The sequence below is a fragment of the Sminthopsis crassicaudata genome, chromosome 1, assembly GCF_048593235.1.
Source record: "Sminthopsis crassicaudata isolate SCR6 chromosome 1, ASM4859323v1, whole genome shotgun sequence".
Taxonomy (NCBI): domain Eukaryota; kingdom Metazoa; phylum Chordata; class Mammalia; order Dasyuromorphia; family Dasyuridae; genus Sminthopsis; species Sminthopsis crassicaudata.
In genome coordinates, this window is record NC_133617.1 from 52199899 (window position 1) to 52213493 (window position 13595).

At 38.4% G+C, this 13595-nt stretch overlaps 1 protein-coding gene across 1 annotated transcript in view; it reads left to right on the forward strand.

The window, feature by feature from the left end:
- The window catches only part of UPF1 (UPF1 RNA helicase and ATPase), a 57711-nt gene that overhangs the window by 36510 nt on the left and 7606 nt on the right, over nucleotides 1-13595 (forward strand). The window contains exons 7-20 of the mRNA XM_074302996.1: nucleotides 601-685; nucleotides 888-986; nucleotides 2872-2980; nucleotides 3500-3659; nucleotides 3776-3894; nucleotides 4595-4759; nucleotides 4900-5014; nucleotides 6547-6690; nucleotides 6854-7067; nucleotides 7435-7552; nucleotides 8167-8323; nucleotides 10155-10297; nucleotides 11299-11473; nucleotides 12795-12876. Coding sequence (XP_074159097.1) covers nucleotides 601-685; nucleotides 888-986; nucleotides 2872-2980; nucleotides 3500-3659; nucleotides 3776-3894; nucleotides 4595-4759; nucleotides 4900-5014; nucleotides 6547-6690; nucleotides 6854-7067; nucleotides 7435-7552; nucleotides 8167-8323; nucleotides 10155-10297; nucleotides 11299-11473; nucleotides 12795-12876 — 1885 coding nt within the window. The remainder of the gene's footprint in view (nucleotides 1-600; nucleotides 686-887; nucleotides 987-2871; nucleotides 2981-3499; nucleotides 3660-3775; nucleotides 3895-4594; nucleotides 4760-4899; nucleotides 5015-6546; nucleotides 6691-6853; nucleotides 7068-7434; nucleotides 7553-8166; nucleotides 8324-10154; nucleotides 10298-11298; nucleotides 11474-12794; nucleotides 12877-13595) is intronic.

Consider the following 13595-nt stretch of genomic DNA (forward strand, 5'->3'; position numbering starts at 1 on the left):
AAGGTAGTATTTCTAGGAATTAATTGGGAAACTTCATTCCTCTCAAAATTTGAATTGGCTCTGCTCTGTACTCTCCTTAATCTTATAGCAAATTTTTTTTCCTCCAGTTGTCTGTGGAATTTTCATAAGCTAACAGTCAGCAGCCTTTCATGTTTAGATCTACTGACTGTTTTCTTTTTTTGATTTTTGGCATCCTATCTGATGCCAGTTCCATGACATTTGACATTTGGAATTTGTCTAAAATTATTGCAAGTTAACCTAGAGGCAGGTAAGTGGCACCCTTCATAGAGTGCTGGGCAAACCTGGCCTCTGGTACTGACCCTGAACAAGTCACACCTTAGTGTGCCTCCATGCCTTCATCTGTAAAATGGAGATGATAACAGTACCTGACTCGCAAGGTTGTTGTAAGGATCCAGTGTGATAACCATTGTAAAGAGCTTGTCACAGTACCTGACTAGATATACTTAAGAAATAATTAATTTGGTGAATTACAGCAGTTGTATGATGGAATGGGATAGAGAACTAATACTTTCTAGATTTGTAATAATGATTCACGAGGTTTGAGGATGAACAAGGAATCTTGTCTTTTTTTATAACTAGACCCAAGATAACATCACAGTCAGATGGGACCTGGGCCTCAACAAGAAGAGAATCGCTTACTTCACGTTGCCCAAGACTGACTCTGGTAATGAGGATTTAGTCATAATTTGGTTGAGAGGTGATTTTGAGTTTTTAAAATTTTTTGTGACTAAGTAGCTATAAAATATGTATGCAGAGAAAAGCCTAGTTCAACATCTATAACCTAAAAATTACCTGGGATAACAATCTGCCATGTTGAGACATTAATTGCTTTTAATTTTTTCCCTTCTCTTCATTTTCCCTTGAAGATATGCGTCTTATGCAGGGAGATGAAATCTGCCTTCGCTATAAAGGTGACCTTGCCCCACTGTGGAAGGGAATTGGCCATGTCATTAAAGTTCCAGATAGTATCCTTTTTAAACCATCTAGAAGATAACTCATGACAAGGCCATGGAAAACGATTCATTCATGTAGGTGTAACAGAGCACAAGACCTAGAGACCCTGGGCTTTCCTATCCTCTTATTGTTACCCAGAGATCTGTAGCTTACTGCAGGATATTATATTTGATCAGAATGGAATGTTAATATATCTAGAGATACTGGTTTAATCCTCATGGAAGCATTAACCCTAAATAGCTTCTTTTCTGCAGTCAGAGACATTATTTGTCCTAATTTGCGTCTCATGTGAATTTCATTGGTACAAGAGGGATGGTTTGATTCCCCTTAGCATCAAGAGAGGGAAACCCTTGACATCCAAACCCTGTGAACTACACAGACTACTGACCAGTGGTGCTTTTCATCTGTGGACATCAGTAGCACATTTCTGTATTGTTTGCCTGAGTAGATGAAACTAATAGTTGTTGTTTGGTTGCTGCCCCAAGATGTATAGGATACAACTGTTCTTTGTGGTAGGTAGGTATGGATGGACAAGCCCTAGTGAAAGGTTGTCCTCTCAGAGATGGCTCAGTGAATATAACAGCCCTCTTTTCTTCATTTCCTCTTCCAAGAGCAACTTGATACAAAAGTGAAGTGAACTTTTTTTTTTTTAAATAATTTTATAATTATAACATTTTTTGACAGTACATATGCATAGGTAATTTTTTACAACTTATCCCTTGTACTCCCTTCTGTTCCGAATTTTCCCCTCTTTCCCTCCACCCCCTCCCCTAGATGGCAGGAATTCCCATACATATTAAGTATGTTATAGTATATCCTAGATACAATATATATGTGCAGAACCAAATTTTGTTGTTGTTGTTGCAAAGGAAGAATTGGATTCAGAAGGTAAAAATAACCTGAGAAGAAAAACAAAAAATGCAAACAGTTTACACTCATTTCCCAGTGTTTCTTCTCTGGGTGTAGCTGATTCTGTCCATCATTGATCAATTGGAACTGGATTAGCTCTTCTCTATGTTGAAGATATCCACTTCCATCAGAATACATCCTCATACAGTATTGTTGTTGAAGTATGAACGTTATTTAGATAGTCAAAACTGTGAGTACGTTGAGGAATGTAGGCTTGATCAGCAAAAGGAGAAGAGATTTAATTTATAGGTCCTAGATCTACAAAGTGAAGGAGACCACAGTATGTAGGGCTAATTTGTGTCCCTTAAAGAAGTGAAGGGGAGGGGAGATCAGAGATGAAAAAGATGAGACAGAGCCAAGTTCTAGTGGGCAAGAGAAAAAGTTGTTTTGATATGTGGCTACTTTGGTAGAGAAGCATTTAGTTACAGAAGAAAATGAGATCCTTTTAACGGTTAGCAAGAAATGATTTAGTGGAAGGTAGGAGTAGCAGTCAGGGAGATCAAGGCCTTGAGAACGCAGGTACTTTATTGGGCAGGGGACAGTCTTTAAATAAATTGTCTATTAAAACATACTCTCAAGGCCTGAAATGTTTTGGGGGAGTAGTGATTAATGTATCTTGGATGTTTCTGAACCAGTAGAGAGGGCTGGTAGGAGACAAGATTAGGAGAGAAAGTTTAGCACTGGAACCATTGTCCAAGAAGATCTAGTTTCAGGTCTCATCATGGGCTTTTGAGTGTGTGACCACTTCTCTGAGCTTCAGTTTTCCCACCTTTAAAATGAAGGTGTATTACCTACTTTCAAAGGCTTCTTAGGATCAAAAGAAATCATGTATGTAGAGCACTTTGGAAACTCTCAAACAGAAAATTTTTTGTTATAGATATTGTATTGTAATCTTCTGAATTATTTAAAGTGTTCAAGTGTTTTTGAGAATTTGTACTTCTGGGTAGAGCCCAATAATTTTCAAGTCAACTTAACTCAGATGTCCAGATTATGGAGATGAAATTGCAATTGAATTGAGGAGTAGTGTTGGAGCCCCTGTAGAAGTTACTCATAACTTCCAAGTGGATTTTGTATGGAAGTCTACTTCATTTGACAGGTATGTATTGTATATAGTATTGGAGTTGGTCTGTTGGAATTCCTTGGTCTTAAGCTTAAATCCATATATTCTTAGAAGTTTGAAGGGCTCTCAAAGGCCATTCAGTCTAATCTGCACCTAAAGAATGAATTCCATTTATAAACAACATCCCTGATGTATAAACTACTGACTTGGAGCTTACTGCATTTCAGTGGAACTCATTCCATTTTTGTACTGCTTTTTTATTGGTAGGAAATTCTTCCTAACTGAAACAAATTCTGCCTTGCTATAATTTCATAATTTCTGCGGTGTTCTCCCCTCCCCCCCTTTCACTCTAATGACAGTTATCTTGGGTTTCCTGGTCACCCTTTTTCTATATCCTTTATAAAATCTGAAATTGAAAGTCTAGACAAATTCACTATCTCTAAATGCCTTTACCATGTGATTAATGGTCTCAGAATCCTACTTCGTGATTTTGGAAGCTAGTAAAAATGGTTCTGATATTATAATGTCTTTAAACTCAGGTATCTTTCTTTTCAGGATGCAGAGTGCATTAAAAACATTTGCTGTGGATGAAACCTCGGTCTCTGGCTATATTTACCACAAACTGTTGGGTCATGAAGTAGAGGATGTGATTATTAAATGCCAGCTGCCAAAACGTTTTACAGCACAAGGACTCCCTGACCTCAATCATTCTCAGGTCTTCATTTTCAACAAACCCAATAAATTATTGATATCTTGGCATTTCAGCAGGAACTTAAAAACCTAACAGAATCCTTTGCTTGGTTTATTGAACAGCCTCTTTTTCCCCCTTAGGTATATGCAGTAAAGACTGTTTTGCAACGACCTTTGAGCCTCATCCAGGGACCACCCGGTACAGGAAAGACTGTCACATCAGCTACAATTGTCTACCATTTGGCTAGGCAAGGCAATGGGTATGTTTGTGTACAATGTTCTATACAAACGGGAATAATGAGAGAATAAAGTTGAATGTCAAAGTAATCAACAGACATAAATAAAGCATCTATAAGCCACCATGTGCTGAACTTTGGAGATGATAATACAAAGAATGAAATAGTCCTTTTAGAGTACGCAATTTCATTATATAGTGCTTTTAGATTTGCAAAGCATTTCATAGACTTCATAACAGCCTTGAGAGGGAAAGTCTGACCGGCCCAGGGCCATACAACTGATTAACCTCCTAGTCAGTGTTCTGTCCGCTGTGCCACTGGCTACCTTAGACATTTGGCTTATTTGATCTCACATTGTTGGTACAGAGTGGCAATATTATCCCTTGTATATACTGCTCTATTCATATTAACATTTCTGACTAGCACTACTTGCTTGGGTCCTGTGTCCATCTTGTTCCCCTTTCCACCTCTCCTAGGTGAGAGTGTGTTGTAGAGGTGTAAAGGAATAAGAAATGGTGTGCTGGGCTCCAAGTCAGAAGGTGTGCTTACAAATCTTACCTCTGACACAAACTAATAAACTGGGTGTGTCATTTAACTAAACCATAGGAAATTGTGAATTCTGCATTAATACTGTATTCCACATTCTAATAAAATAAAATCACAAGATATCTAATTGTGTTGGTTTTATCACGGATTTGAATGATGAGACTTTTCTATTTTTCAGGCCTGTGCTAGTTTGTGCTCCAAGCAATATAGCTGTGGATCAGTTGACTGAGAAGATTCATCAGACTGGACTGAAAGTTGTTCGTCTTTGTGCTAAAAGCCGGGAAGCAATTGATTCTCCTGTATCTTTTTTGGCACTGCACAACCAGATCAGGAATATGGATAGGTAAGAAGTTGTGCATAGGCTATGTAGAAGTTGGGTCACTCTTTAGTATACTTCATCTGATTAGAGTGAGCCAGAATTTTCTATTGACTAATGATGTGGAGGAACAGTTACTTACAAGTCCTTATCATTTTGTATTACAGTATGCCTGAACTCCAGAAGCTACAGCAACTGAAAGATGAAACAGGTGAACTTTCATCTGCTGATGAAAAGCGTTACCGAGCATTAAAACGCACAGCTGAGCGAGAACTGCTCATGGTAAGTGCTTTATCAACTCATCATGTTAGCCACTATTCAACGCCCAGGCTGTACCAAGCACTGGTGCTTTGGACTGGGGTATAGAGACTAAAAAGAAAATAGTTTCTGCACTAGAAGTTCTGGTTCTGATGTGGTGAGACCAACTGAGAGGACCTTATCAGCCTCACTATTGCCCAATCACAACACAGGCTTCAGGAGAGGGACAGATTTAGGAAGTGACCGGGTCACTAAAAATTTGATTCTTGATAGGATTTGGTTTTCCAGTCCATGGCTGGAGAGATGAGCTAATAATTATACAAAAATGTACAAAGTATGAGGAGCAGAATTTAGCTTTGTAACAATTATTCAGAACTCTTTTGAGTTTCCCCTCTCTAGAACTCTTCAGGTAAAAGCTACATGGTTACCAAAGTGTATCATAGAAAAAGTCTCTCCAGGTATTGCTTTATGAACTGTTTTTCATCTAAGGTCTCTTCTAACCTTGATATCATAGAATCAATTTATGTCTGCTCATTGTACAGGTGAAGCCTTTTGCCTGGTATTAAGTTTGCATTGTTCACTTGAAGAATTATTTTCAAAACTACTAGAAACTACTTGACCGAGGCATTATGTAATTACATTTTTTTTTTTTTCCATTTAAGGGGAAAGTATCTTACTGAATATGAGGTATACAAGTTTCTTAAAAGTTGTGGAAGTTAAATGAATTTCATAAGAGACTTTAGATACTTGGGTCTTTTTTTTTCCCTCCTGAGGTAATTGGGGTTAAGTGACTTGCCAAAGATCACACAGCTAGGACATGTTAAGTGTCTGAGACCAGATTTGAACTTGAGTCTTCCTGACTTCAGGGCCGGTGCTTTACCCACTGTGCCACCTAGCTGTCCAACACCTAGATCTTTTAAAAATAAAATCTGATTAAGAAAGCCATCTGTACCCAGAGAGAGGACTGTGGAGACTTGAGTGTGGATCTCAACATAGTATTTTCACTCTTTGTTGTTTGCATTTTGTTTCCTTTCTCATTTTTTTTTCCTTTTTGATTTGATTTTTCTTTTACAGCTTGATAATTGTGGACATACATATAGAAGAATTGCATGTTTAACATATATTGGATCACTTGCTGTCTCTTGGAGGGGGTGGAAGGGAGGGAGGGAAAAGAATTTGGAACACAAGGTTTTACAAAGATGAATGTTGAAAATTATGCATGTTTTGAAAATAAAAGGCTTTTAAAAATAGAAATTTAAAAATATCTGAGAATATAGTTTTGCTTTTCATTTTCAAATGAATTTGATATATTTTTGTTCAGTGACATTGAGAACTGATTTCTACCTAAGAGAATAATATTGCTTAAACAAGCTAGTGAGAAATTTGGGTTAGAAAGCACATCAAATGAAAGATAGAGCAGAAAACACTTTTTTTTGCCCCTAAAGTAATACTTTTGTAGAACCTGTGTTAAATTATGTGTATATCTGTTGTCTGTGGGATCTGCTTTCAATCAAATATGGGAAGTTTGACTTGGTTATAATTTTATTCTTACCTAGAATGCAGATGTGATCTGCTGCACATGTGTAGGAGCAGGTGATCCAAGGCTTGCCAAGATGCAGTTCCGATCCATTTTAATTGATGAAAGCACTCAGGCTACTGAACCAGAGTGTATGGTACCAGTTGTTCTTGGAGCCAAACAGGTAAAGTAGAATTCTGTGTGAAACAAAAAGATTTTTATTTTACTGTCAAGAAATTAGGAAATAGTGTGCTGAATTTGAGAGCACTATTGTATTGTGTGCCTCCTTCTTGTGCATGTTCTTTGAGGTGAATAAAAGTTATCCATTTTCTCTCTTCACGGTACAGCTGATCCTAGTAGGAGATCATTGCCAGCTGGGGCCTGTAGTCATGTGCAAGAAAGCTGCAAAAGCAGGATTGTCTCAGTCCCTATTTGAGCGGCTAGTGGTGTTGGGGATCCGTCCAATCCGACTACAAGTCCAGTATCGGATGCATCCTGCCCTTAGTGCTTTCCCATCTAATATCTTCTATGAGGGTTCCCTTCAGAATGGCGTCACTGCAGGTAAAGGACCTTTCCATACCACAGGGGGGCCAATGAATGATATCCACTACAGACAGTTAAAATTTCAGATCTATACTTTTCTTCCTACCCATAGGAATTCACTCCTTGATCTTGTAGCAGTTAGAAAGTTTTATATCTTTATATACAGTCCCTGTGCAGTATAGGTTTTCTTTATAAATTTCTTAAATGACTTCAGGTGTTTGGAAGAGTCTGTTAGCACTGTAGGGAATCAATATGTGTCTGTGTAGGGCTAGTATTTTTTAGTAGCAAACCAATCCTGTTTAGCCCTGCAGGACCTTATTAATGATAGACTTTTAGACTTGGAATGTAGCGTATGACAGGTGGCTTCTTTCTTTTCCAATTATAGCTGATCGTGTGAAAAAGGGATTTGATTTCCAGTGGCCCCAGCCAGATAAACCAATGTTCTTTTATGTGACCCAAGGCCAAGAAGAAATTGCCAGTTCAGGCACTTCTTATTTGAACAGGTAAGTTGGCCTAGAAGTTTTTTCCTTTAAGGCATCTATAAATCTTTGAATGTTTCTCAAATCTCATTAATAACAAATGAAACTCCCACAAGATACCTACTTATGCCCCATTTTTTGTTCTTTTATAAATGCTTAGTGATCTTTTGTGTGAGTTGTAATACTGTATAGATCTGTGTTTTAATGCATAAATGCTCTCTTAGCCAATATCATTTATAACTTTTTTTATTCCTTAGTTATCTATGACTGATTCAGGAGGAGGGTGGGGAAATCTTCTCCTGGTAGCAAAACTGGGCCTTTAGGGAGGATGTTTTTCATTGTTGGCAACAAATGAGACCAATTCCCTTTTGCATTAATCTTGCTAAAGTTAAATAGATTGATGCTCAGATAACTGGGCCTATGCTTACTCTTTCTAGTTTGGGCAGAACCTATCAGAATTTTGTCCTAGGGAGATTATTCTAAAGGATTCAGGATTCCATTCATGCTTCTTAATAGGGGGACAGAGGGGGAGACTTTAGTGGAGATTATAATGTAAACACTCACAAAAATGTCATATATAGTGCCTACCAAGTAAAAATGACCAAAATCTAATAAATTTGTTTTGTTTGTTTTTTCAGAACGGAAGCAGCAAATGTAGAAAAGATAACTACAAAGCTCCTTAAAGCCGGTGCCAAACCAGATCAGATTGGTATTATTACACCTTATGAGGGTCAACGATCTTATCTGGTACAATACATGCAATTTAGCGGCTCTCTGCATACAAAACTCTACCAGGTATAACATTGAAATTTAGCTTTTTTGGGGCAGGTAGGTGGCACAGTGGATAGAGCACCAGCATTCAGGAGGACCCGAGTTCAAATTTGTTCTCAGACACTTAACACTTCCTAGCTGTGTGACCCTGGGCAAGTCACTTAAACCCCAGCCTCAGGGGGGGGAAAAGAAATTTAGCTTTTTCTTTTTTTTTTTTTTTTTTTCCTTTTCTTTTCTTTTCTTTCTTTTTGCTGAGGCAGTTGGGCTTTAGTGACTTGCCCAGAGTCACACAGCAAGGAAGTGTTAAGTGTGTGAGCTCATATTTGAACTCAGGTCCTTCTGACTTCAGGGCTGGTGCTCTATCTACTGTGCCACCTAGCTGCCCCCCAAATTTACCTTTTTCATAGTATCCAGATTCCATCCTGTCCGTCCTTGTTTTTTTTTCACATGCATGTTATATCTGTCAGTAGTTTAAAAGTTCTATAAAAACAGAGGGCTTGTTTTCAGCTTTGATCTTTGTATATGCAGAGCCCAGCCAAACTGAAGTGGTTTATATATAGTAGGCACTTAAGAAAGATTTCAAAGGTGGTATTCTACATCTCTAGAATCTTGCCAGTTGCAGTGACATTGAAAAATAGGCCAGGTAAATTCAGTTGAGGGCAGATTAGAAATCTGGGAGTGGGAGTGGAATCTGTTCCTTAGAGAGGCCAAGATAAGGTAAGACCATTGTCTATCAATCAGGTACAACATTAAAGGAAGTGGAGGCTACTGGGACTAGGAGTGCCCCAGACAGGCTGGAACTTGCCCCCATCCTTGCTGCTGTAAACTCAGTGTGGAGTTCACTGCTCTAAACCTGGGCTCCAATCCTACCTCTAATGCTTATCACCTAACAGTGGGAAAGTTATCTGATTTCCCTGGAAAATAAGGGGTTCCCCAGCTCCAGACCTCTAAAATTGCTGAGGGACTCTTGGGTATGGGCTTCTGTAGTGGTGGAGGTTTGATATGACCAGGCTTCCAGGGACAGGTGGAGCATGAGCCAGACTGGAAGAGACCCCAGGACCTCGGTAGGACCAGGAAGCATTAAAGTAGACTGAGTAATGAGGTTGGAATGGGGCACAGTCTGAAAAGTTGGGCCCAAAGGGAAATAGCAGAAGACACCTAAATGGTGTAGACCAGCTTTGTACCTACATCCACAGTCAGCAGAGATAGCAGCAAGAACAGTTGTCCTCACTTTAGAAGATGTGGATTTGAACTCTGCCTATGGGGAGATGGCGCTTTTAGGGTTTCCTAGTCACTGTTGTAAGCAGGAACTGATAGATGCACCTCAGTGCAGTGACTGGAGAGCATTCACACTCTCTTGTTTGCTAAGGGCATGTACAGTTCTGAGTGTAACAGCACTAGGCAAGCTTGAAAGATTCATGTGACCTGGGTTCAAATCCAATAACATTTGAGGACTGTAGAAATCATCAGGTCCAACTCTGATCCTCTTTGAGGCCTGAGACATTGTCTTCGTTAACTTTTTCTGTGCCTAACACCATGCTTAATAAATCTGGAAATAGAAATCATTGCTTCATTTCCTGCCTCACAGATGTGAAATGAACCCTACGGTGATAATAGAAATGTTATCTATAATTAATAAGATCTGTTCCTTGCTCTCAGCCACCATTTAATAGAAGTATATAAATATAGATAATGTGTATTCTTTTCAGGTGTTATAAACAAGACAATGCTCTTTTCATTTAACACATTATAGTAGCTTTTTAATAAGGTGTAACAAGATACTTATTGAAAGGAAGAGTCATGCTTTTAGTCAAAGCTCAACCTGCTGACCATTATATGGTGGTTCTCTTTTCAGGAAGTGGAAATAGCTAGTGTCGATGCATTCCAGGGACGAGAAAAGGACTTCATCATTCTTTCCTGTGTGAGAGCCAATGAACACCAAGGAATTGGATTTTTAAATGATCCCAGGCGTCTTAATGTGGCTCTTACTCGAGCAAGGTACAGAGAAGACTTCAACTATTATCTGTTTCTTAGTTTTTGACTAGCTCTTTATGCAAAACTAGTTTAAATGGACTTATCTAGCAACAAAACTTATTTACTGCTTTGGTTATTAAAATAAAAAGCTTGTTTCAGAAACCTGGAACTCTTTTTTTGTCGCTAAAGCCCCAAGCTTCTCTGACTCATTGAGAGGCTGATATGTGGTTCCCTGGAGTCTCCTATAAAGTAGTAAATGATACAGTGAGCCCTGACATAGGTTAAATTTTGGTAAAAGGTCCATGGGATCAGTACTAGGCCCTTCCTCAAGAAAATGCTTCTAGGTATCTACCACCAGTGCCCTTTGTTTGTCATTGCCTCTAGGCCTCTGGAGTTATAACTTTATATTGGAGAGATGAGCCTCCAGAATAAGAGGCTTAACTGGAGTATATGGTAAATCAGTTTGTTTGGGAAATTGTTGGGACATACTGGAAATATGGGAAATCTGAACTGAAGCTCATGCTGTGTCAGCTTGAACAAACTGCTCACTTTCTCTGGATCTTGTCTGTGAAATAGAGAAAATGGCACTGGGTCTGCTGAGGTGCTTCTAGCTGTGATCAGCTGAGTCTGATAGGACGTGATGACATACTCTGTGTGAGGAAATGTGAGCTCTGTATGGCATTCTGAGCACTATTAGGGTGATGGTGGGATTCCCGAAGGACTGAGGATCCTGGGGTAGCAGGACTGGGGCAGAGTCTGAAATGGTAGAACCAAAGTCAGGATGATCATTGGGGTGTGTTAGAAAGAAGATAGTTTTGCTTTGGGGTTGAACTAGAGGGTTTCTTCCAACTCTGAAATTTTATAAAATTATTCCTCCTTGGTTTGAATTTTACTCTGTACTCTAATTCAGTCTTGTGGATATTTTTATATTGATGTTTAATGCATGTGGGTTTTTAAAAGCTTTTTTTTAATGTCTTGATTTTCTGTCTTAAATATGGACTTTTTTTTTTAATTATGTTTTTTAGGTATGGAGTAATTATTGTGGGCAACCCTAAAGCTCTTTCCAAGCAACCACTCTGGAACCATCTATTGAACTACTACAAGGAACAGAAAGTACTGGTAGAAGGACCCCTAAACAACCTCCGGGAGAGCCTCATGCAATTTAGCAAGCCCCGCAAACTTGTCAATACCATCAATCCAGTAAGCAATTCCATATTTGATTGAAGTAAAATGAGGGTGGACCAAAGGAAGGGAGTAGAGTCAAAGGATTTAGGGTGAGATTTTGTCTCTGCTCTTTCCTGATGAAGTGTGACTTTGCCAAATGACTTAGTTTCTCCCATCTTTAATTTCCTTTTCTGCAAAAAGAGCACGGTGGTCTTGCTTAGTGTTAAAGCAGTCTGTACTGATCTTGTAGAAAGTATGGTATTAGGAGCTACCCCAACTTAAAGAACATTCAAGGATATTCTTAAACAGGAAAGACTTTTAAGTAACTTATTTTAAAAATGAGGAGAATATTGGTAGTAGTTGTTTTGAATTTCAAAGGCAAATTTATTATGTACTTGAGAAGGAAAACTGCATCTTGCAACCACCCCTGTGCAGCTGTACCTTTCTTCCCCTACCCAGTTAAATGTTACAGCTTTGTTGTTCTTTAAAAGGAAGGAGGAGAGGAGAGGTAGGACTGTAAAGTATTATTTTCTTAGTTATTACACTGCTAAGTGTCCTTTGTGGCACTTGGTAATCTTTAATATAAATCTGCTGCCATCTTTTGAAACTAAGAAAGTTTCTGAAGAAGTTTCTGAACAATGTGATTTATATAGAATTTTTTTTTTTTTAAGACAGTGTCTTATTGGGTTTTTTTAAGCTTTTTATTTACAAAACATGCATGGGTAATTTTTCAACATTGACCCTTGCAAAACCACCTTCCCCCATTCCCTCCCCTACATGGCAGGTAGCCCAATATATGTTAAATCCAATATATGTATACATAGTTATACTGATATCTTATTGCCGAAGAAAAACTGAGAAAGAAAACAAAATGCAAGCAAACAACAACAAAAATATTTACATAGAATTTAATACTAGAAAACTTCACCCACGGCTTAAAGGTCCTTTTTATAGTTGTATTTTTTGAGATAGTCCAGGAAGATCCATTCCATAAGATTAAATTCTAATTGATGATAAAAAATTTTTTCATATTACTGGTATTTTCATTAACTTAATTAATCTAGCTAACATAAGTTCTTATTACCTAGTAGCCTCAACCCAAACATGCATGTAACATTTAGAAGCAAGTTGGATGGCAAAGGAAAGTGCTGTATTAGCGTCAAGAAGTTCTATGATTCTTGAGTTAACCATGTAACTACTCATCTGCCTTCCCAATGTTGTAGGGATCACATGAGATAATATTTTTAAATATTTTTAAAGTGCCTAGCAAACCTTATGATTTATGTATAAATACTAAATATTTCTTTGTAATGTATAATACATCTCTTTCTCCTTTCCCCCACTATTCTATTTCTAGGGAGCCCGGTTCATGACTACTGCCATGTATGATGCACGTGAAGCTATTATCCCAGGATCTGTCTATGATCGGAGCAGTCAAGGTCAGTAGAAAAACCTTAACTCTGCTTTTCCTTCTTGATTCTCTTCTTCCTTTCATAGTCAGCTTCTCTAGGATGTAATCTCCCTGCTGCCTCCATTTTTTTCCCCATCCACTTTCTGTCTCTCTTTAGAAGTCTCAGATTATCTTGTTATTCTCAATCCAGGGTAGTTTTTTTTCTCTTTTCCCGTATCTCTGAGTTTTCTTGGCCACTTCTCCTGTTACTTTCTCTACCCATCAACAGTTACTGTTGATTATGTCTCAGTCTTGGACCCTCTGCTCTCTGCAAAGTTAGACATAGACTAGGCCGCTCCATCTGGTGACTTTCTTCTCTCCATCCCCTCTCTAGTCCTATTTCCTTATGAAGTTCCCAGCATATCTGAGTTCCTGTAGAATACCCACTTTGATCCACTGTTTCCTGAAAGTCAGGATTTCAGAGACAGAATGACAAGATGTGGTTAGTGTCCACCTTGGCAAGGTCAGAAAGACCTCTCTTTTTCCCACTTTTAGCATTTAATAGCTGTATGACAACACTTCACTTCTCTGATCCTTAGTCTCTTCATCTGTGAAATGAAAAACAGAATTGAATGGCCGTCAAGCAATTTTTATTATATGCTTTATTTACTAAGTGCCAAGCACTAAAAATATAAATAGAAAATTGAGACTATTCCTGTTCTCAAGGAGCTCACATAAGGAAGATGAGATAAAGGGAACAGGGCAGGT